At 35.5% G+C, this 23737-nt stretch overlaps 1 protein-coding gene across 7 annotated transcripts in view; it reads left to right on the forward strand.

The window, feature by feature from the left end:
- LOC137658587 (lactosylceramide 4-alpha-galactosyltransferase-like) overlaps positions 1-23737 on the forward strand; it is a 63668-nt gene that overhangs the window by 16455 nt on the left and 23476 nt on the right. For 3 of the 7 annotated variants that reach the window (XM_068393498.1, XM_068393496.1, XM_068393497.1), the window contains exons 2-5: positions 370-1522; positions 15344-15515; positions 21361-21435; positions 23433-23677. In XM_068393498.1, the coding sequence (XP_068249599.1) occupies positions 1475-1522; positions 15344-15515; positions 21361-21435; positions 23433-23677 (540 nt within the window). In that variant the 5' untranslated portion in view covers positions 370-1474. The remainder of the gene's footprint in view (positions 1-369; positions 1523-15343; positions 15516-21360; positions 21436-23432; positions 23678-23737) is intronic. The other 4 variants (XM_068393500.1, XM_068393502.1, XM_068393499.1 and 1 more) reach the window with 4 other exon arrangements.

The raw sequence follows: 23737 nt of genomic DNA on the forward strand, positions 1-23737 counted from the left end.
TCTCTCTCTCTCTCTCTCTCTCTCTCTCTCTCTATTATCTATAATTTCTATTCTCCATAGATTTCTATGTTGTTAAGGTAATCGTGTACAATCTTCCACCCACCTTCCAAAACATATATTTTCTTATTCATTCTTATTGCGCCAGTGATCTCTCTCTCTCTCTCTCTCTCTCTCTCTCTCTCTCTCTCTCTCTCTCTCTCTCTCTTATCTGTGTTGTTGAGCCAATCTTGTACACACTTCCTGTCACTTTCCAAAGACAACAATACAGCATCCTGTTTTCTTATGTATGACTAAAGCATATGATAAAACGTAGTGCTTCGAAACAAGGGAAGATTAATCATTCTAATTCATATCTACATTTTTCAACAGATTTGATTCAAACGGGAAAAAAGCTAATCCCTAACAAGATGATAGAACTTACGTTGAAATCTACGGATTTATGGTGAATTTAGGAACACTTATATCCACGAATTATTGATAAATCATCTTGAGAAAAGCATAGTGTATTTACATCTACTTTAAGAAATGTTATGTTCAACAGTATTGGTGTCTTCCCGACGTACGTTGTATTCCTTGCTTCTGAAATGATGTGAAAGGATGTGTTGTAAAGAAAAAGTTGTGATTTTCTGAAGAAAAAAAAAATCTCCCGGAGCTATATTTTATCTATTTCTTGGCCTTAGCTGTGGAATGTTGATTTTGTGATAGTGTCTGTGAACTATATTTTGGCTGGTTTTGTTGTGCTATAATTGAAGAATGATGGTTTTGTGAAAGGTAGTCTCTGTGAGCGATATTTTGTAGTGGTACAACTGAAGGGTGGTGATTTTGTAAAAATTAAAGCTGAGGAATTCTGATTTTGTAAAGAGTACAGCCTCTGAAAACGAGTTCTTTTGGCAATATTTGTTGAGTTACAGAGCCTCATGCGTTATCTCTGGCGAATACGTGTAAATAAGTACTAAATGCCTCAATCTCTGGTGATAAAAATCATAAGGCTGCCAGAAAACAACATAAATTCTCACCAGGATATACAGACCACGTGGTTAAATATGCCACGTCAGCACTTTGCGCTGTCCCTCACAAGCGCCTGACTCCTGCTTCGCAGATCGCATCACCCACAGAACAGTCAACCACTCTGACAGCAGCTTGATTCCTGTTTGACAGATCACGTCATCCACAGAACAGTCAACCACCCTGAAAACTGCCTGATTCCTGCTTGGCAAATTGCGTCACCCACAGAACAGTCAACCACTCTGACAGCCGCCTGACTCCTGCCTGGCAGCCCGTGTCACCCACAGAACAGTCAACCACTTTGACAGCCGCCTGATTTCTGCTTGGAAGATCGTGTCACCCGCCGGACCAACCACTCTGACAGCTGCCTGATTCCTGTTTGGCAGATCGCATCATCCACAGAGCAGTCAACCACTCTGACACTGCTTGTACCATTCTACCTTCATCCTTCCCTCTTCCATACATACGGATGTCCCGTCCCAGTTTTATTCATGCATTGCTGCGCTGCTCGTCATTGGTAATTATTTGCATAATTTTTGTTAATTTTTATTCTCATAAGCATGTTAATAGCTCTCAAAAGTAGTGCTTCTAAGGTTGATAGCTGAGTTTTTTCACATTATCTTTTATATGTAGCCATATTCACTTAAACACTAGTGTACTATGTGTATATGTATTGGCATGTTGTGCTAATATGCAAAGAGTGATCAGAGGAGTTAGGGAAACAAACACACTTAGCTTTATGAAGACTGAGCATGAAAGAAGGAATTACTACTAATGCTTATAGGTGTTGTATTGGTGACAGCAAAAAGAAATTGAAGAGACTGGTGAAATCATTATTATTATCAAGAGTAAAACCGTAATTATTATTATCAAGAGTAAAACCGTGAGAAAAATATTGAGCTATTTAATGCCAGTACTGTAAGGTTCAAAGCAGAGGCTTTGTATGGGTAGGTGCATGGGTATAACTTTTACGGATAATGCGCCAAAGAGGATAGAGATGAATGATGAAGTACACCAGAAAGGAGAAGTGGCAGTTCTGGTGGGGCTTTGTGAAAGAAAATGATTCCAAGAAACTATATGAAAGTGGGTGAAAAACACAAATGTGAGCTGCTAAGTAAAGATCCATTGAAGTAATTGCAAATAAATAGGGCTGAAATGATGAACAAGATGAAATTTTGTACCTAAGTTAGTGCAGTTTTAAAGACTGGTCTGGAAGGATTGAGGATGTTTTGATTGAGTAACTGTATACAGGATGTTTAAACCTGGTATGACAAGTAGAAGGAGACCATCATGGTGCTTGATGAAATAAGTTAGGAAAGGGACTAAGCAGTAAAAGATGTAACTGTATACATATGTCAACCATTGCTGAGGGTGCTAGCTTTAGATAGGCAATGAGACCCCCTTTTGCTAAGAGAATTACGAGGACAATGATGGCATCTTTATATTGTGCAGCTACTTAGGAATATAGAAAGCGTCTGGCCACACTATTACAGTTGTCATTCCCATTCTTGTCACTATCAGTAATGATCACAAATCCCAAATACTGCAATTTTTTTTTTTCATTTCATCAACTTTTTAGCTAGATATTGGAGATGGATTAGGAGACCAATAGATCCACCTGCTGAGTCATTAGTAGCCATTACCTTGGCCTTCTTAGTCCTAGCAATCATGATTGATCTCTAGAACCATTAATCCCTCATGCCTACTGATTCCTAGTGGCCTTATTGGTAACGTCTCTGCCTGTTGATTGCCAGACGGTGGTTCGAGTCCTGCCCAAACTTGTTAGTTCCTTTAGTGTCTGCAACCTTACCATCCTTGTGAGCTAAGGATGACAGGCTTTGGGGAGCCTATAGGTCAACCTGCTAGGCCATCAGCAGCCATTGCTTGGCCCTCCCTAGTTCTAGCTGATCATATGGTATATGGTCAGTCTCCAGAGCATTGTCCTGTGCCATTCATGAGCAGCCTTTAAACCTTTAATCTGACTACTGTCATTTCTAGAGCTACTCTTTCTGGCCTTAGCCACATAACTGTCGTTATTACTTCACACATCTGGCTTCCCCCCTTCAACCATCATCATAACTTCTGTTTGCCATGCCTTCTGGCCCTACCTTAGCAACTACTGACACTTCTTTCTGGCCTCACATCATTAACACTTACCTTCACTTCTACCTCACCTCTATGACTGCCATCATCATGTCTACCATTACTTCTGGACTCACCTCTATGACCACTTCGAATAACCCAGCTGTTCCTGTCGATTCGTCAGCTACTCCCTGTTGCCTTACATCAATAACTACTACTGACCATAACTCCTAACATTTCTTTTGACCATAACTGCTATTTGTAACCAGTACTCCTACCATTTCTTGTCACCATAACTCCTTCTATTTGTAATCATTGCTCCTAATATTTCTAATGACCATTACTCCTACCATTTCTAGTGACCATTATTCCTAACATTTCTTGTGACTATGACTCTTAACATTTGTTGTGACCATAACTCCTTCTATTTGTAACAATTACTCTTACTATTTCTAATCAACCATTTCTAATCACCATTACTCCTACAATTTCTAGTGACCATTGCTCCTACCATATCTTGTGACCATAACTCCTTCTATTTGTAACCATTACTCCTACCATTTCTAATGACCATTACTCCTAACATTTCTTGTGACCATGACTCTTGTGCTATGACAACAGCAACAAACCCTGCCATCTCAGGCACCGCCAACCAAGGTACTATTATTAGACCCACCTCATCCCACATCCCGATTCGTTTGGTACCACCTAAGTCACTCATTTACATCATTGTATTTGGCAATCGTTGTCACTTCAAATATGAATGGCCTCCCTAGCCCCAGTGCTGGGCCATATTTCCATATTCCCTTTCATTCATTAATACCAGCTTGATACTTGCATTTATAACCTGAAAATTCGATCTCTTCCTCTAGTTTTTATTTTTTATTTTTTTTATGTATGAAAGATTAATTCAAATTTAAAATATCTTATTTTGATTGTTTATTACTTCTCGTGTAGTTTATTCATTTCCTTGTTTCCTTTCCTTACTGGGCAATTTTCCCCTGTTGGAGCTTTTAGGCTTATAGCATCTTGCTTTTTCAACCAGGGTTGTAGCTTAGTTTATGATAATGATGATAGTAATAACAACAGTGGCTTTTTGAATTTATGATCAGAGTATCTAATATATTTTATTTCTTGTTTTCCGGTATTTACAAATTGTCTATCTTATTGTTTATCTTCTAATCCTGTCCTGCCACTTAATTTCCAATTTTAAGAGAGATTACTAGAGTGTCATATGTGGATGAGATCATGGTGAGGGATAGATGGAGATGGTTTGGGCATGCTCTTCGCACTTCCCTAGAGAGATTAGTTCACCAAACTTTTAACTGGGCTCCACAAAACACTAGAAGAGTTGGAAGACCCTGGCCTACATGGGTGAGAAATATGAAGCGTGAAGTAGACGATGTATGGAGAAGTATTGATTTAAAAAGATGATGGTGATGATGATGATTGTTTGTATTAAGGATCCGCATCTTTATTCTTTTTTAAAGTCTCATAATTCTCTTTCAACCATTCATACCCTTTGAGAATTTTATCAGAATTTCTTGTTTACAGTTTTATTTGCCTTATGTTATTTCTTCTTAGTTGATTTTACTATTTTGATTTTTATTATATTGTGATTAGTATTACCTGCTCTTAATATTTGTAACTTGAACACTTTTTTTATGATTAATTTTTAAGCCTTTACAATTTAAATACTTTAAATAATTTCCATCACTTAATTTGCAACGTCAACACTTTTTTATGATATTTAAGATTAGCTTTTAAGCATTTACAATTCAAATACCTTATATCATTTCCATCACTTAATTTGCAACTTGAACACTTTTTTTTATGATTTTTATAATTAGCTTAAAAAACATTTACAATTTAGACACCTTATATCATTTTTATAACCTACATAGCAACTCGAGCACTTTATTGTTGTTTTTTAGAATTAGTTTATAAACAATCACAATTTAGAAACATTATATAATTTCCATCACTTAATTTGCAACTTGAACACATTTTTATGATATTTAAGATTAGCTTTTAAGCATTTCCAATTTAAATGCCTTATATCATTTCCATCACTTAATTTGCTGCAACTTGAACACTTTTTTTATGAGTTTTATAATTAGCTTAAAAACATTTACAATTTAGATACCTTATATAATTTTTGTAACCTACATTGCAACTCGAACATTTTCTTCTGGTTTTTATAATTAGTTTTTAAACAATTACAATTTAGAAACATTATATAATTTCCATCACTTAATTTGTAACTCGACCGTCTTGCGCAATAAATATTTCATATCCTCATAAATCCAATTGATAAAGATCACTTCGCAAATTCATGCAACTTTATTTACACACTTGTGAAGGCTCTGCGTAGGTATACATTACACTTTACAGTGGTATTTCATATCAATAAATACTCTCTGATGGAATGAAGTTGGGATGGGAAAATGTGTGATGCGTGAAATTGCAACCTGTGATTGTGCCATAGCCTCTCGGGACTGTTTTTCGTTTGAAATGCAGTTCACACTAGATTTTGTCTGCTTGAATGATAAGTGTAGACAATGTCAAAATTATTTAAATTATTAGTATTATTGAAATTATGTATAGGAGATTGTCAATAATATTGTGTCTTGGAGGAATGTATGAGAGAGAGAGAGAGAGAGAGAGAGAGAGAGAGAGAGAGAGAGAGAGAGAGAGAGAGAGAGACAGTAGGGTAGAGACTTGTTCTTTCTTTATGTAGGGGAGATCATCATTAACACTGTGTCTAGGAGGAATATGAGAGAGAGAGAGAGAGAGAGAGAGAGAGAGAGAGAGAGAGAGAGAGAGAGAGAGAGAGAGAGGCAGTAGGGTAGACTCTTGTTCTTTATGTAGGGGAGATCATCATTAACACTGTGTTTAGGAGGAATATGAGAGAGAGAGAGAGAGAGAGAGAGAGAGAGAGAGAGAGAGAGAGAGAGAGAGAGAGAGAGAGAGAGAGAGAGAGAGGACGATTATTGTATGGAGCTACGTAGCTTAGCGGAGTCTAGTTTGATCCTCCCCCTTTAATACCGCTTCGAGAGAAACCCAGCAGGCAGGTGACTCCGGCGGACGAGAGAGAGAGAGAGAGAGAGAGAGAGAGAGAGAGAGAGAGAGATAGTGTGTGGGCGAGATGGAGACAGAGAGCAAAGTCGCTTCATTATTTTCAAGAGCTCGTTCCTCGCGTCAATTCTTACAGATGTTGGGTGCGTTCATTTTTTCTTGTTTTCGTCTGAGCGCATTTTTGAACATTCGTTAATTTCCTGTTTTCGTCTTATTCGTATGCTATTTAAAGATGGATAATTATATTTTTTGCACTTTTCTACCTGTAATTACCATCATCATCATCATCATCTTCATCATCCTCACCATCATTATCATTATCATCTCCTACGCCTATCGACGCAAAGGGCTTCAGGACGCATTTTGTTCAAATTACAATATTAACTGCATGAGCTTTGGTATATTGAGGCGATTAGATTATTTGGGAAAATACTCAACAGTTTTTTATTCAGCTTGTAGAATAGTTTTTTTTTTTTCTTCTTATTGAAATATCGCTTTTTTATTTTGTGTAAAATATTTTAGTATTCAATGTAAAATATCAGTTTTTATTGTATATATAATTTTTTATGTAATTTTTTTATTCAGCGTAAAATATCAGTTTTTTTATTGAATATAAAAGGTCTTTTTAATCAGTGTAAAATGTGTTAGAATTCAATATAAAATGTTTTTTTATTGTATGAAATATCAGGTTTTTTATTCGATGTAAAATCTTTCTTAGTCAGCGCAAAATGTTTTTTTATCGTACTAAATATCAGGTTATTTTATTTGATGTAAAAAAAAAAAAATCATTTAGGTAAAATATCTGTTTTACATTGTGTGAATTTTTTTTATTCAGTATAGAATATATTTCTATACCGTGTAAAATATGTTTTTATTCAGTGTAAAATATCAGTTTTTTTCTATTTCCGTGTAAAGCATCTTTTTTTTCGATCTATAAAATATCGGTTTTCTGCTTCGTCATCAATTATTGCGTTGAAGCGCCAGTAGGTATATTCCTCTGGTATTGAGAGAGAGAGAGAGAGAGAGAGAGAGAGAGAGAGAGAGAGAGAGAGAGAGAGAGAGAGATTCCTCTTTTTAGTCTTCTACTCAGTTTCTGGGCTGAATGGCCTCCTTGGCTTAAGTTCCTTAAAAAAACTACGTACGGCCTTTTGCTTACTGCTGCTAAAAAAAAAAAAAAAAAAAAAAAAAAAAAAAAAAAAAAAAAAAAAAAAATAATATAATTTGTTTTTTTGAATTTGAAAGGAAATTTATTTCGGTGAGAAATAATAAAACTATTTTTATATCTCCTAATCTTGAATTTGGAAACGTCCCTGACTGGTGAGATTACTAAACCATTCTTCTTCGCTTCTACACTGTATTTGTTCAGTGTCTTTTTTCCTCTTGGTAAGGGTAGAAGAGACTCTTTAGCTATGGTAAGCAGCTCTTTTAGGAGAAGAACACTCCAAAATCAAACCATTGTTCTCTAGTCATGGGTAGTGTCATAGCCTCTGTACCATGGTCTTCCACTGTTTTGGGTTAGAGTTCTCTTGCTTGAGGGTACACTCAGGCACTCTATTCTATCTGATTTCTCTTCCTCTTGGTTTGTTAAAGTTTTTATAATTTATATAGGGGATATTTATTTTAATGTTACTCTTCTTAAAATATTTTATTTTTCCTTCTTTCCTTTCCTTACTGGGCTATTTTCCCTGTTGGGGCCCCTGGGATTATAGCATTGTGCTTTTCCAACTAGGGTTGTAGCTTAGCAATTAATAATATTAATAATAATAATAATAATAATAATAATAATCTGACGGACTGTGCTTCGAGTAACGCTCAAGCTCGATGGTTTCTTGCAGCATCTGAAACCTCACCATCCTTGTGAGCTAAAGAAGTTGGTTTTTGAAAGCCTAGATCTCTACGTTCTGAGTCATCAACAGCCATTGTTTGGTCCTCCCTGCTCCTAGCTTAGGTGGAGAGGGGGCTTGGGCGCTGATCATATGTATATATGGTCCCTCTCTAGGGCATTGTCACTTTCCCTTGCCTCTGCCTTTCATGAGCGCCATTTAAACCTTTAAATGAGTGAAAAAGGAAAGAATGAAAAAGGAAGGAATGAAAAAGTAAAGAATGAAAAACTGAAGACTGAAAAAGGAAAGAATGAAAAACTGAAGACTGAAAAAGGAAAGAATGAAAAAGTAAATAATGAAAAAGGAAGGAATAAAAAAGTAAATAATCAAAAAGTAAAGATTGAAAAGGAAAGAATGGTAAAGTAAATAATGAAAAAGTAAAGATCGAAAAGGAAAGAATGAAGATTAAAAAATGAAGTAAAGATTGAAAAGGAAAGAATGAAAAAGTAAAGAATGGAAAGGGAAAGAATGAAAAAGTAAAGATTTAAAACGACAGAATGAAAAAGGAAAGAGTGAAAAACTAAATGGTGAAAAAGTAAAGGATGGAAAAGTAAATAATGAAAAAATAAAGGTTGAAAAGAAAAGAATAAAAAAGCAAAGACTGACAAAGGAAAGAATGAAAAATAAATAATGGAAGAGTAAAGCTTGAAAAGGAAAGAATGAAAAAGTAAATAGTGAAAAAGGAAAGATTGAAAAGTAAATAATGAAAAAGGGAAGAATAAAAAAGTAAATATTGAAAAGGAAAGAACGAAAAAGTAAAGAATAGTAATACTGAAATATTAAACAAAGATATCCTAATATTCGCTTATATTCTATTTCATTTTATCTTTTTTGGGGGTGGTTGGGGCGGGGGGTTTACCAGAATCTATTTGCATTAAAGAGCTTTCCTCCATGCGTGAAAAAAAGCAGTACAACAGAGCATTTAGATCTTCATGGAAATTGACCCTTAATATCTCTGATTCGACGGGTGAGATTCGCTTGCCGTGTTCTCCCCCTCTCTATAAAAATGACCTTGAGTTATATGTCAGAATTTTTCTGGAGAAGTTGTTATGGCGTCGTAAGGAATTCGATGTGTGTATTCATATTTTTATGTTTTTTTTTTTTTATTTATTATCTACTTTTCCCTATTATCTTTTTTTCTAGCTTTTAAAGTTAATAGCATATCGAGTTGTTCCGTGAATGGCGACAAGCAGCATGTATCAGTGAAACTTATCAAATGTTGCTTCTGATAACATCTGATATTTTACATTCATCATCATCAGCCGTTACTAGTCCACTGCAGCACAAAGGCCTCAGACATGGCCTCCCACTCGCGTCTGTTTATGGTCTTTCTATGTCAGTCTATACACAAATTTTCTGAGCTAGTCAATCCATCGACTTCTCTTCCTTCCCCTGCTTCTCATTTTATATCCTAGCCATGTCCATTTATTTTTCCCTACTGTAGTTTACTCTTGTATCCATGTTGCTCCTTTTCTGTCGCTTAGTGTTAGTGCATTCATTATTTTTCCCATAGCTCTTTCATCATAAGTATCTCCCGATATGCATCAAATTACTGTTGCGTCAAATACATCGATGCATCTATTTCTAAAAACCTTCGGACATTATTATTCTAATCTGCTAGCTATAAGGGACATGTTCTGTTCAGTGCTTCGGAAAATGAAGTGACTGTGAATCATTTTGAAGCGTTTTCTTCCCCAAAAAGTTAGGATACCAACGTTCTATTCGCCATATGATGAACTCATTTTGTTATTCTTCTTGTTCCATCTATTATCGGTCATTCTCGTTGTATGTCCTGCGAATGTCCATTTCTTTTTCTTACATATTGTTAGAATATATCTACTTTCTACTTTAGTATGCTCAAGTATCCATGTTCTTTTTCAGTCTCTTACTGTTATTCCCATCATCATTCCTTCTATTGCTCTTTGAGAACTAGCTTATGTTCTTAGGCTTTAGTAAGGCTCCAAGTTTTTGATACATAAGTTAATACTGGTAGGACAATCTGATTAGATATTTTTCTTTTTATGGAAATGGCACTTTACATTTCATAATTTCATTTTGTTTACCAAATGCTCTCCATCCAATGCTTATCCTTCTTTTAACTTCAGTCGTATATCCTGGGGAAACACTTACTGTCTGTACTAAGTACGTATACTCATTAAAAATCTCTAGAGGTTCGTCCATAACCCATATTTGTTGTCTCTGCATTTTCATCGAACATTATTTTACTTTTACTCATATTCTTTTTCAGACCTACATTTCTGCGTCCTCTATTCTTCTTGTCTATCTGTTATTTGTCATTCTCATTTTATATCCTAGCCATGTCCATTTCTTTTTCCTACTGTAGTTTACTCTTGTATTCATTTTGCTCCTTTTTTTGGTCTCTTAGTATTAGTCCCACCATTAATCTTTCCATAGCTCTTTCATCATAAAGTAACTCCCGATATGCATCAAATTACTGTTGCGTCAAATACATCGATGCATCTATTTTTAAAAACCTTCGGACATTATTATTCTAATCTGCTAGCTATAAGGGACATGTTCTGTTCAGTGCCTCGGAAAATGAAGTGACTGTGAATCATTTTGAAGCGTTTTCTTCCCAAAAAAGTTAGGATACCAACGTTCTATTCGCCGTATGATGAACGAATTACTTTGGAGAGTGACTAAGAATACGGCGAAGGATACGGAGACATCTCTTGTTTACTCTAGTTTGTTATTCCTTGTATGGCAACGGAATGCAGCTGTTGTATTCTTATTGTTTTTTCTTTATCTTTTTCTTCTTTTATCTTGTGTTTTCGATAGTGACGTTTGAAGCCAACTATTATATCCTTATCGTTTTGTACCTTTTTTTTCTTATTTATGTATTCTAGAGTGCAGTTTTTAAATTTTTTTATCCTGTTTAGGATAGTGCCGTTTGAAGCCACTATTATATCCTTATTGTTTTTTATATCTCTCTTACATGTTATGTTTCCCCAGAGTCTATTTTTTTCTTTTTTTTCTTTATTTTCTATTGTCTCGTTTGAAGGCAGCTATTATATCCTTATCGTTTTTTTTTTCTTTTATCTTATCTTCTCTTTTTGTTTGGTCTACTTCCCTCTATTTTAATCTCATGAAAGTTAATTAATCGTCATTGTTATTCTAGAAAATCTAGGAAAAACAAAGGATCATAAGAGAAGGCTAACTCAAGTTAGACAGAATAAATCCAGTCGCATAGTCGATTGTGAAGTGAACGTAAAGCTTTAAAGGGCAAGCCCCTCTCCATCCAAGCTGGACCAGGGAGGGCCAGGCAATGGAGAGGTGGCTTGGACGCTGATCGTACGCATATATGATCAGTCTCTAGTGCATTGTCCTGCCCGCTAAGGGCAATTTCACTATCCCTTGCCTCAGCCGTTCATGAGCGGCTTTTAAACCTTTAAACTGTATATTTCCAAAACCGTGAGTCATGAAGAGCATTGCAAACATTTGAATTGAAATTCATTTTAATGGAAAATGGTTCTTATGCTCTCGCGGTCGAAGGGTGAAATTCGCTTAAAAGGATCGATTTGATTAAGTAATGCTATTAAATTTCTAGGATGGTTTTGTGTTATCCTAATGACTTGGTTTTCCTGTTTGTTTATGCTGGTATTCATATATTCGCGGATATTCTTTATCTATTATTATTATTATTATTATTATTAAATGCTAAGCTACAACCATAGTTGGAAAAGCAGGATGCTATAAGCCCAGGGGCCCCAACAGGGAAAATACCCCAGTGAGGAAAGGAAACAAGGAAAAATAAAATATTTTAAGAATAGTAATAACATTAAAATGAATAAATGTTCCTCTTTTTACCTCTGCCAACGAAGTTGGAAGGAGGTTATGGTTTCGCCCCTCTTTGTGTATGTATGTGTGTGTTTGTTTGTGAACAGCTTCCATGCCACAATTTAAATCGTAGAGTAATAAAACTTGCAGGTTAACTGTTATGTAAAAAGCTGGAAATTATTTTGGAAGATCAAGGTCACGGTCAAGCAAAATATCCAATTCACGTAATCAGCCATAAGTTTGGACACTGTTGTCACAGAGACTTCGAACTTTGTTCATCTTTGGGTGTATGAAAAGCCACGCCAATTAATACATGTTAAGGTCAAGATCAAGAAATAAGCTGCCTCGGTGAAGGTCTGCGCTCTACTGAGTGCCCCTCTTGTTTATTTCGTTTTTAGTCATTTCAGATTATTGCCATTTCAGGCCTATTTTGTGTTAGTATTCTCAAGTTTTGAATAGCAGTACGCAATAATAGTAACGATATTGCTTATAACCAGGATGATTGAATCACGATAGTCTATAACCTCACTGGGTTATTTTCCTTATTGGAGCCCCTGGGGCTTATAGCATCCTGCTTTTCCAACTTGGATTGTAGCTTAGCAAGTAATAATAATAATGATAATAATAATAATAATAATAATAATAATAATAATAATAATAATAATAATAATAATAATTATAATAATAATAATAATAATAATAATAATAATAATAATAATAATAATAATAATAATAATAATATCAGACTGCAATGCTAACAGTAATATGCGTACATATGGTACAATATCTGGATTTGGCTTAATTTCTTCGTATTACGTATATCGCATTACTTTGACAGATATTTCACAAACGTGATTATCATTTACTATTTGTGTAGTTTATATATATATATATATATATATATATATGTATGTATGTGTGTGTATGTGTATATATATAATATGTGTGTGGCATGTAAAAGATTAATTTGGGAGTACGATATAAGTTTTTGTTGTTATTTTTCCCCTTACGTACCGAGGTAAATTTCAAAGAAAATGTTTCTCGCGTGCTTAAAGCTCTTTCATAATTCTTGTTGAAGAAAGAAGTATTTCACTTAACAGAACAAATCTCATAACTGTTTATGCAACGTCAGGTCAGTGTGTAGTTTAAATTATGAATAATTACTAGCAATCACGTTTTGTTTACAAAATTTCACCAAGCTTTGCTAAACAACGAATAGACATCGGCTCTTTACGACATCAAATGACGTTTTTATACATGGTAATGTGTATTACCATCCTATAATATTTAATTACATGTCATTGAATTAGAATTTTCAATTAGATTCCATGTTCTTTTCAAACGGGAAAATCACTCATCATCATCATCCTCATCATCATCTCCTCCCACGCCTATTGACACAAAGGGCCTTGGTTAGATTTCGCCAGTCGTCTCTATCTTGAGCTTTTAATTCAACACTTCTCCATTCATCATCTCTTACTTCACGCTTCATAGTCCTCATCCCTGTAGGTCTGGGTATTTCAACTCTTCTAGTGCCTTGTGGAATATCTTATTTCATAGTCAAGTGTTCTCTGAGGCTTCGTTCACAAACGCGACTTTAAAGCTACTGTATTCAACTGTGTGTGAACGGTTCCATTGGAATCAATGCGTCATAAAATCTAACTGGAAGACCTTATCTTATGATAGCACCTGCCGTATCCCCGCCTTTGTGAGCGCAGCCATGCACTAGATTGTATATACAATGCTTTGCGTGATATACCTAAAGAACACCCAGATTAGATTTTCTAGCGTAGATATTTAACGTAGCAAAAAAAAAAAATAATAGTTGTGTAGCCAGTGATTTTAGTAATCTGGGAGCATTGTAAACTTTATAGAGGCTGAGTGATTAGATTTTCTAGCGCAAATATTTAACGTAGTAAAAAATAGTAGTTATGTAGCTAATGATTTTAGCCTTCTGGAAGCATAATAAACGTTATAGAGTCTGGGTGAGCAAAGATCTGGCAGTGATTTCAATGTTTTCTCAAGTGTTATTAACGTTCTCTCAGCACATGTAGGGCTGGTATGTGTTGCATATACATTGTGGTCATTTTCCTGTTTGCTCAGTCCTTCAACTAACCAAAACATTTCTTCTGAGCATAAATATGGAAGATACTTTTTTAATATGTGTTAATATTTCATTTTCACCATTCATAGTTAATTTGATCTATTTCACTCCTATAAGGTAGATTATTGCAGATATATTGCATCGTTTTAAGCAGTTTTTCTCCTAATCACATGCCGTTTACCCCTACAGAGCGTACGACAGTAGTGAACGCGTTGGTCGTAGTACAGAGATTTTGATAGATCCATCCTATTTTTATATTTCCTAGAATATTAAGGTACTTCATTAGTATAAGTTGGATAAAACTCTTTTCAACAAACCCTCTTCTTTTTAAACAACCTTCCACAAATAAAAACCCTTATACTCCTTTTAACCAATCTGACATCTTTCCAGCCATCTTTCAACCTACAGGGTACCTTTCCTTCCTCACAGAGCAGGCCTTAGCAGTGGAAACTACACAGAACAGGCCTCAGCAGTGGAAACTGCACAGAGCAGGCCTCGGCAGTAGATACTGCACACAACAGGCCTCAGCAGTGTAAGCTGCACAGAGCAGGCTTCAGCAGTGGAAACTGCACTTAGTAGGCCTCAGCAGCAAAAACTTTACAGACCAGGCCTTAGTAGTGGCAACTGCTCAGAGCAGGCCTCAGCAACAGAAACTGTATAGACCAGGCCTTAGTAGTGGAAACTGCGAAGAGCAGGCCTCAGCAGTGTAAACTGCACAGACCAGTCCTCATCAGTGGAAACTGTACAGAGCAGGCCTCATTAGCGGCAACTATACAGAGTAGGCCTTAGTAGTAGAAACTGCATAAAGCAGGCTTCAACAGTGGAAACTGCACAGAGCAGGCCTCAGCAGCAAAAACTGTAAAGATCAGGCCTCAGTAGTAGAAACTGCACAGAACAGGCTTCAGCCATGGAAACTGCACATAACAGGCCACAGCAGTGGAAACTGTACAGAACAGGCCTCAGCAGTGGAAACTGTACAGAACAGGCCTCAGCAATTGAAACTGTACAGACCAGGCCTCAGCAGTGGAAACTGTACAAACCAGGCCTCATTAGTGGAAAGTGCACAGAGAAGGCTTCAGACTTGGAAACTGCCCAGAGCAGGCGTCAGCAGCAGAAACTGTACAGACCAGGCCTCAGTAGTGGAAAGTACACAGAGCAGACTTCAGCAGTGGAAACTGCACAGAGCAGGCTTCAACATTGGAAACTGTACAGACCATGCTTCAGTAGTAGAAACTACACAAAGCAGGCCTTAGCAGTGAAAACTGCACAGAACAGGACTCAGCAGTGGAAACTGCACAGCCCAGGCCTCAGTAGTGGAAACTGTATGTAGCATGTAAACCTAGCCCCCTTTATCCAAGCTCACAGCTAACAAAATGTCTCTCCTCTCCTGCAGAGCAGACTTCGGTGGTATATGCTCTGCTGTAGGTGTGGGTCCTGTTGCGGCCGAGACTGTCTTTACCTGAGATCCTGTGATCCGTTCCGCTGCCTAATGTTCTCCAGGACGCTCGCTGGCTTCTTTGTCGCCGCTGTTGTGCTGATGCTTCTTGTGATAAAGATCTTCGCCGGTAAATCATAAGCATTGTATTTTGTTTGAATTTAGTCTCTTTTTTATAGAATGGGGTCTTTAGGAAGAAGGTTTATTATTATTATTATTATTATTTGTAGTAGTAGTAGTAGTAGTATTACTAGTAATTGTAGTAGTAGTAGTAGGAGTAGTAGTAGTAGTAGTAATGAAATTACTATTATTATTATTATTATTATTATTATATTATTATTATTATTTGTAATAGTAGTAGTAGTAGTAGTAAGGATATTATTATTATTATTATTATTATTATTATTATTATTATTATTATTATTATTATGTTGTTGTTGTTTTTGTTGTTGATGTTATTAGAAAATGAAAAGCTTGTAAATGGGGCGAGGTAGAGCTAAAAAAAAGTTGCACAGCTTCGAGTCAATGGAATGATGTCCTGATTTTACGGTCAGTCATTATCGTTTGAAGACAACCCCCACCCACGGAAAAAGATGCTCTTAGTAATGATATTTTTACCAAAACATCCATACCATGATCATAAACTAATTGTGTTGTAAAGCTGTAAGTTGAATAGTATATTAATCTTAATTTTTTTCTGAGATGAGTCAAACCATAAATAATTATTCTTTTCTGACATTAAAACCATAATTTTTATTATTTCCTGAGTGACTAATTAATGAGATATGCAAGCGTATCTGGACATATAGCTGTACGATTTTATTAATAAAAAAAAAAGAAAATAAAAAACACCCAAAGACCACCTTAATCAGAATATCGTATTAACGAAGACAAGGTCATTGATCAATACTGTCAGGATATGTACCCGAATATCCGCTAAAATGAGCAAACTGAATTCGCGGAATAATGTCAATAAATAACCCCCAAGCCCTGTCATTAGCCGGTGAGTGGTCGTATTGGATTGAATAAAGTTATAGCACCGCTGCGGGACGTGATCTTTGCGGGACTTCGTGAGCAGTTATCTTTGCTGAGCTCCATAGTGAATTATCTTTGCTGAGCTCCATAGGGAATTGTCTTTACTTGGCTCCATAGTGAATTATCTTTGTTTGGGTTCATAGTAAATTGTCCTCGCTGAGCTCCATAGCGAATTATCTTTGCTGAGCTACTTAGTGAATTTGCTTTGTTGGTGCCCCTAGTGAATTATCTTTGCTGAGCTCCATAGTGAATTATCTTTGCTTGGGCTTATAGTGAATTGTCTTTGCTGAGCTCTATGGTTAATTATCTTTGCTGAGCTCCATAGTGAATTATATTTGCTGAGTTACATAGTTAATTAGCTCTGTTGGGGCCCATAGTGAATTATCTTTGCTGAGCAACATAGTGAATTAGTTTTGTTGGGGTCCATAGTGAATTATCTTTTTTGAGCTCCATAGTGAATTATCTTTGCTTGGCTCCATAATGAATTATCTATGCTTGGACTTATATGAATTGTCTTTGCTGAGCTCCATGGTTAATTATCTTTGCTGAGCTCCATTGTGAATTATCATTGCTGAGCTACATAGTGAATTAGCTTTGTTGGGGTCCATAGTGAATTATCTTTTTTGAGCTCCATAGTGAATTATCTTTGCTTGGCTCCATAATGAATTATCTATGCTTGGACTTATATGAATTGTCTTTGCTGAGCTCCATGGTTAATTATCTTTGCTGAGCTCCATTGTGAATTATCATTGCTGAGCTACATAGTGAATTAGCTTTGTTGGGGTCCATAGTGAATTATCTTTTTTGAGCTCCATAGTGAATTATCTTTGCTTGGCTCCATAATGAATTATCTATGCTTGGACTTATATGAATTGTCTTTGCTGAGCTCCATGGTTAATTATCTTTGCTGAGCTCCATAGTGAATTATCTTTGCTGAGCTACATAGTGAATTAGCTTTGTTGGGGTCCATAGTGAATTATCTTTGCTGAGCTCCACAGTGAATTATCTTTGCTGAGCTTCATATTTAATTATCTTTGCTTGGCTCCATAGTGAATTATCTTTGCTTGGTCTTATATTGAATTATCTTTGCTGAGCTACATAGTGAATTAGCTTTGTTGGGGTCCATAGTGAATTATCTTCGCTGAGCTCCTCAGTGAATTATCTTTGCTGAGCTTCATATTTAATTATCTTTGCTTGGCTCCATAGTGAATTATCTTTGCTTGGTCTTATATTGAATTGTCTTTGCTGAGCTCCATGGTTAATTATCTTTGCTGAGCTCCATAGTGAATTGTCCTTACTTGGCTTCATAGTGAATTATCTTTGTATGAGCTCATAGTAAATTGTCCTCGCTGAGCTCCATAGAATTATCTGTGCTGAGCTCCATAGTGAATTATCTTTGCTGAGCTCATTAGTGAATTATTTTTGCTGAGCTCCATAGTGAATTATCTTTGCTGGGCTGCATAGTGAATTATCTTTGCTTGGGCTCATAGTGAATTATCTTTGCTGAGCTCCATGGTTAATTATCTTTGCCGAGCTCCATGGTGAATTATATTTGATGAGCTACATAGTGAATTAGTTTTGTTGGGGTCCTTAGTGAATTAGCTTTGCTGAACTTCATAGTGAATTATCTTTGCTTGGCTCCATAATGAATTATCTTTGCTAGGGCTTATATGAATTGTCTTTGCAAAGCTCCATGGTTAATTATCTTTGCTGAGCTCCATTGTGAATTATCATTGCTGAGCTACATAGTGAATTAGCTTTGATGGGGTCCATAGTGAATTATCTTTGCTGAGCTCCACCGTGAATTATCTTTGCTGAGCTTCATAGTGAATTATCTGCTTGGCTCCATAGTGAATTATCTTTGCTTGTTCTTATATTGAATTGTCTTTGCTGGGCTACATAGTGAATTAGCTTTGTTGGGGTCCTTATTGAATTATTTTTGCTGAGCTCAATAAGGAATTATCCTTGAGCTCCACAAGGAATTATCTTTGCTGAGCTCCACATGGAATTATCTCTGCTGAGCTCCATAAGAAATTACCTTTGTTGGGGTCCATAGTGAATCATCCCCGATGAGCTCAATAAGGAATTATCCTTTATCGCCTTAAGGAATTATCTTTGTTGAGCTTCATAGTGAATTATCTTTGATGAGCTTCATAGGGAATTATCTTTACTGAGCTCAATAGTGAATTATCTTTGCTGAGCTCCATAGTGAATTAGCTTTGTTGAGGTCCATAGTGAATTATCTTTGCTAAGCTCAATAAGGAATTATCCTTGATCTCCGTATGGAATTATCTTTGCTGAGCCCCATGGTGAATTATCTTTGCTGAGCTCCATAGTGAATTATCTTTGCTGAGTTCCATAGTTAATTATCTTTGCTGCGTCTATAGTGGACTATCTTTTCTGGGCTCCATAGTGAATCATATTTACTGAGCTCCATGAGGAATTATGTGCTGAACTTCATATTGAATTATATTTGCCGAGTTCTATGGTGAATTATTTTTGCTGAACTGCATAATGGATTATCTTTACTGAGCTCCATAATGAATTATATTTAATGTGTTGCATGGTGAATTATCTTTGCTGAACTCCATACTGAAATATTTCGAAGGTTATACGTAAATGAATAAATCCTTCCCTTCCCAAATTACCCCTGAGGTTTTATATTATTATTATTATTATTATTATTATTATTATTAGTAGTAGTAGTAGTAGTAGTAGTAGTAGTAGTAGTAATAGTAGTAGTAGTAGTAGTAGTAGTAGCTAAGCTACCACCCTTGTTGGAAAAGCAAAATGCTATAAGCCCTTTGGCTTCAACGGGGAAAATAGCCCAGTGAGGAAAGTAAACAAGGAAATAAATAAACGATACAAGTAATGAACAATTACTTGTACAATAATGAAGTCTTCGTCAGGTCTTACAAAGGTAAAATAAAATCCTTTATCCCTTCTGAACTCGCACCATTCCCGTGGCACCTAGGAAGTAATTGGACTCCCCGGTCCTAGCGTTCATCCATATGTATCGGATTAAAAAAACAATTTCCTAGTTGTTCATACATATACAGAAGACGTTTAGTTTCCTTTCCCCGTCGTCTTCGTGTTAAAAGTGAGTTCCTGATAAATGGTATTTTATTATTATTATTATTATTATTATTATTGTTGTTGTTGTTGTTGTTGTTGTTGTTGTTGTTGTTGTTGTTGTTGTTATTATTATTATCATTATTATTAAAAGCTAGACTATAACCCTAGTTGGAAAAGCAGGATGTCATAAGCCTCCAACAGGGAAAATATTCCAGAGAGGAAAGGAAATAAGGACAAATACAAGAGAAGTAATAAACAATTAAAATAAAATGTTTTAAGGACAGTAACAACATTGAAATAAAAATGTCATATATAAACTATACAATCTTAAAAAGAGGGGAGGGGGAAAGAGAAATTAGATAATATAGTGTGCCCAAGTGTACCATCAAGCAAGAAAACTCTACCACAAGACACTGGAAGACAATGGTACAAAGGCTATGGCACTATCCAAGACTAGAGAACAATGGTATGATTTTGGATTGTCTTTCTCCTAGAAGAGGTGTTTTCCATAGCCAAAGAATTTCTTCTATCCTTACCAAGAGGAAAGTAGCCACAGAAAAATTTCAGTGCAGTAGTTAATCCTTGAGATGATGTAAAAGTTCCTGCATGAATGGAAGTTGAATGGGCTCACAGGTCCCAGTGCCGGTTATGTAACCCAAATTCCATGCAAATAAATCCTTCATCACTGCCGTAATTGAAGGGTTGTATATATATATATATATATATATATATATATATATATATATACATATCACTATGTATATATATATATATATATATATATATATATATATACACACATATATGTATGTGTATACACACACACATATATATATATATATATATATATATATGTGTGTGTGTATATATATATATATATATATATATATATATATATATATATATATATACACATACGAAGCCCACGCTGATCCCCTTCATGAAGCATGATCCATACGCGGAGTGTCGTTTGTACAATAAACGTAAATGGCGGTCAATGACCCACGTACTTGTACAAAACCCGTATAATCTCAATTGCATCCCGTGGACACAGTAATCCACTTTATTTGCTGTGCATAATTTACGAATTCATGAAACTGTTATCTTTATAATCATGCCATGTATTGATATTTCTTTGAAGAAACGAAGAAAATGGAAGGTTGGTCAGTTTATGACCTGGAATGTGTTATGAAGGTTAGGTGGAAAGGTCGTAGGTTCGTAAAAGATTTTTTTGTTTAGGTAGATATCGTTTCTTATCAATAGATAATGGCATTATAGTCATGTTGAATAGATAGCTATTGTTGTCACGATGTCGTTATCGGTATTATGAGGATATTAAGATCACAAAAGATGGTTAATTTAATAACAATGTAAGGTAAAAATGGTGGAATGAAATAAGAATCGTATGGAGGCATACAATCCAAAAAAGAATGAATTTGATAACATTAATCTAAAATGAAAAATATAAAATAAAATGAAGATTTGTATGCAGGCTTGCAACCATGAAAGAACAGCTGGAAAAGAGGTTGACTTGTAGGCTCAAACATGTTGCTGAAAAACTTTCGCAAATTATCAAATAGTGGGCGTAATTCAATCGAAGATTCATGATTTTGGGCTTGGCCTCAAAATAGATTAAATTCTGTCAAATGGTAGTTAATTGCCAATTGACAAACAATTGACCATAATTAAGAATTGTGATAGGATATCTGGTCTGGGGCCTATTACTTTTGTCTAAGAGCTTTCGCTCCGGACAGTCTCGGATAACATCAGACATATTAAGAAAGCATAACATTTTACACTGAGTCTTTGGTGCAGCTGGTTTTTCTATCTTAACGAATGTTTTTATTCTTTTTTCAATATTACAGGTTTTGACGAAAACAGCGGAACAATTACTGAAATCGATGGCAGGATTATGATATCAAGAACGTTTGATTTTGAAAGTAAGATGATGTCAGTTTTTTTTTTTCCTAAAGAGAAATGTCAGCACGATGTTAAAATGTTTATTAGACTTTTGAAAGATGGGTAAAACATTATGGCAAAAGAAGGCAGATAAAAACTGTACATATATTCCCCATGTGCCTTATGTTTTACACACACACACACGCACACACACACACACACACATATATATATATATATATATATATATATATATATATATATATATATTTAAGGGTTGTGGTGGCCTATTTGGTAACTTCCCTGACTGGTGATCACCAGACAGGGGTTCGAGTCCTGCTCCAACTCGTTAGTTCCCTTGGTCGCTGCAACCTTACCATTCTTGTGAGATATGTAGGGGCGTTGTGGGGAAGCCTATAGGTCTACCTGCTGAGTCATCAGCAGCCACTGCCTGGCCCTCCCTGGTCCTAGGTGATTGTATGTGTACTACATATGGTCAGTCCTGTTAATTGAAAAGGAATGTGATTCTCAATATTACACATCGAAATTGCTAATATTCGTCCCATTCTTAGGATTATTTGATTATTTAAAAGTTCATAGAATTCTGTGTTTAGTCAGATTCTGTTACAGTTTTAATGTTTTAGTGTGTTAACGAACTGAGATGCCTCAGATGTAAAGAGATAATTTCTTGAGAAAGTTATTCAGAGTAATTCAATTAACAGAAGAACCTAAATATAGGGTAATTTTTAAAATGGCCATTTTTTTTTTAAACTAATGATCTAAAAGAGCAATTTCTATGCAAACTGAATATTAAGCTGGAAAACAATATTCATTAAATATTATTACTGGCTAAACTACAACCCTACTTGGAAAAGCAAGATGCTATAACCCCAAGGGCTCCAACAGGGAAAATAGCCCACCGTGGAAAGTAAATAAGCTACATAAGAAGTAATGAATAATAAATAACGTTTAAATAAATATGACACATAAACTATGAAAAGAGACTTATGTCAGCCTGTCCAACATAAAAACATTAACTGCAAGTGTGAACTTTTGAAGTTCCACCGATTCAATTGCCTGATTAAGATTCATACAAAGGTTATGCATTTTCTGATGTGCCAATGAAACTAATCAGTCAGTTAACCTCTAAACAAAAGTGTATCATTCTTAAGGGGTCCTGAGGGGTCGTTGGCCCCCATCTCCACCAATTGTTAACCTTCTTACATTTCCACTCCCTTTCTTCTATCTTGCTTCCTAAGCTCTCTCGTATTTTAAATTTTATTCCATATTTGTGGTTTGCTCTTTAGTTACGCCTCAGCGCTGATTGGACTTCCCGGCAAAAGCGCTGGGCTAAATTTGATTAATTCAACTAATGAAAAAATAAAAGAATTATATCATACCAGATATGGCGACTTTAATTTAAATTTTCCACATATGACCCCTGTTGCTTTTGCTCTGCTAAATGTGTATTTTGCTCTTGCCGACTGTTTTATTGGCAAGAGCCCGTGCCAGCATTTATTTCAGGAAAGTTTTTATTTGCTGGTAAGTGATTTATCTTCTGGTCTAAGTTTATTTCATTACAGTTGAAACTGCTTATGTATACACATAAACACACACATATATACCTATATATACACACGTATGTATATATAAATATTATATATATATATATATATATATATATATATATGTACTGTATATATATAAATATATATATATACATATATATATATATATATATATATATATATATATATATATATATATATATATACATATATATATATATATATATATATATATATATATATATATATATATATATATATATATATATGTAGTATGATTGACGAGCCCTTACTAAAAAGACAAAACAGACGAATAAATAAATAAAGTTACACATAATACAAAACTACTGAGAGAGAGAGAGAGAGAGAGAGAGAGAGAGAGAGAGAGAGAGAGAGAGAGAGACTTATCCTCTCACTTAAGAAAAAAAAAACCCTAAGTAAAATAACCCCTTTTTTTTCCCTTCCTTCAGGAACCCGGACACATCCAAACCTGCCCGCCGTGGTGGCTGACTATGAGGACCATTTCGCCATCGACGTCGTCATGGGCGTTGAGGGGGGCGTGGGTGAAGCCGGGTGGAGGGCGGCTGCGTGCCCCACCCAAGCCGAGGCTCCCCCGGCCTTTCCCGTCAGGCTGCCCAAATTCAACGCCTCCTCAGATGCCAAGAATATATTCTTCTTGGAGACGAGTTGTGCTTCGGCCCTCAATGCCAAGATGGTATTTGCTCTTGATTATTTATTCTATTTATATTTAATTATCTTCTAATATGTATTTTCT

The sequence above is a fragment of the Palaemon carinicauda genome, chromosome 19 (genome assembly GCF_036898095.1).
Source record: "Palaemon carinicauda isolate YSFRI2023 chromosome 19, ASM3689809v2, whole genome shotgun sequence".
In the NCBI taxonomy this organism is placed as follows: domain Eukaryota; kingdom Metazoa; phylum Arthropoda; class Malacostraca; order Decapoda; family Palaemonidae; genus Palaemon; species Palaemon carinicauda.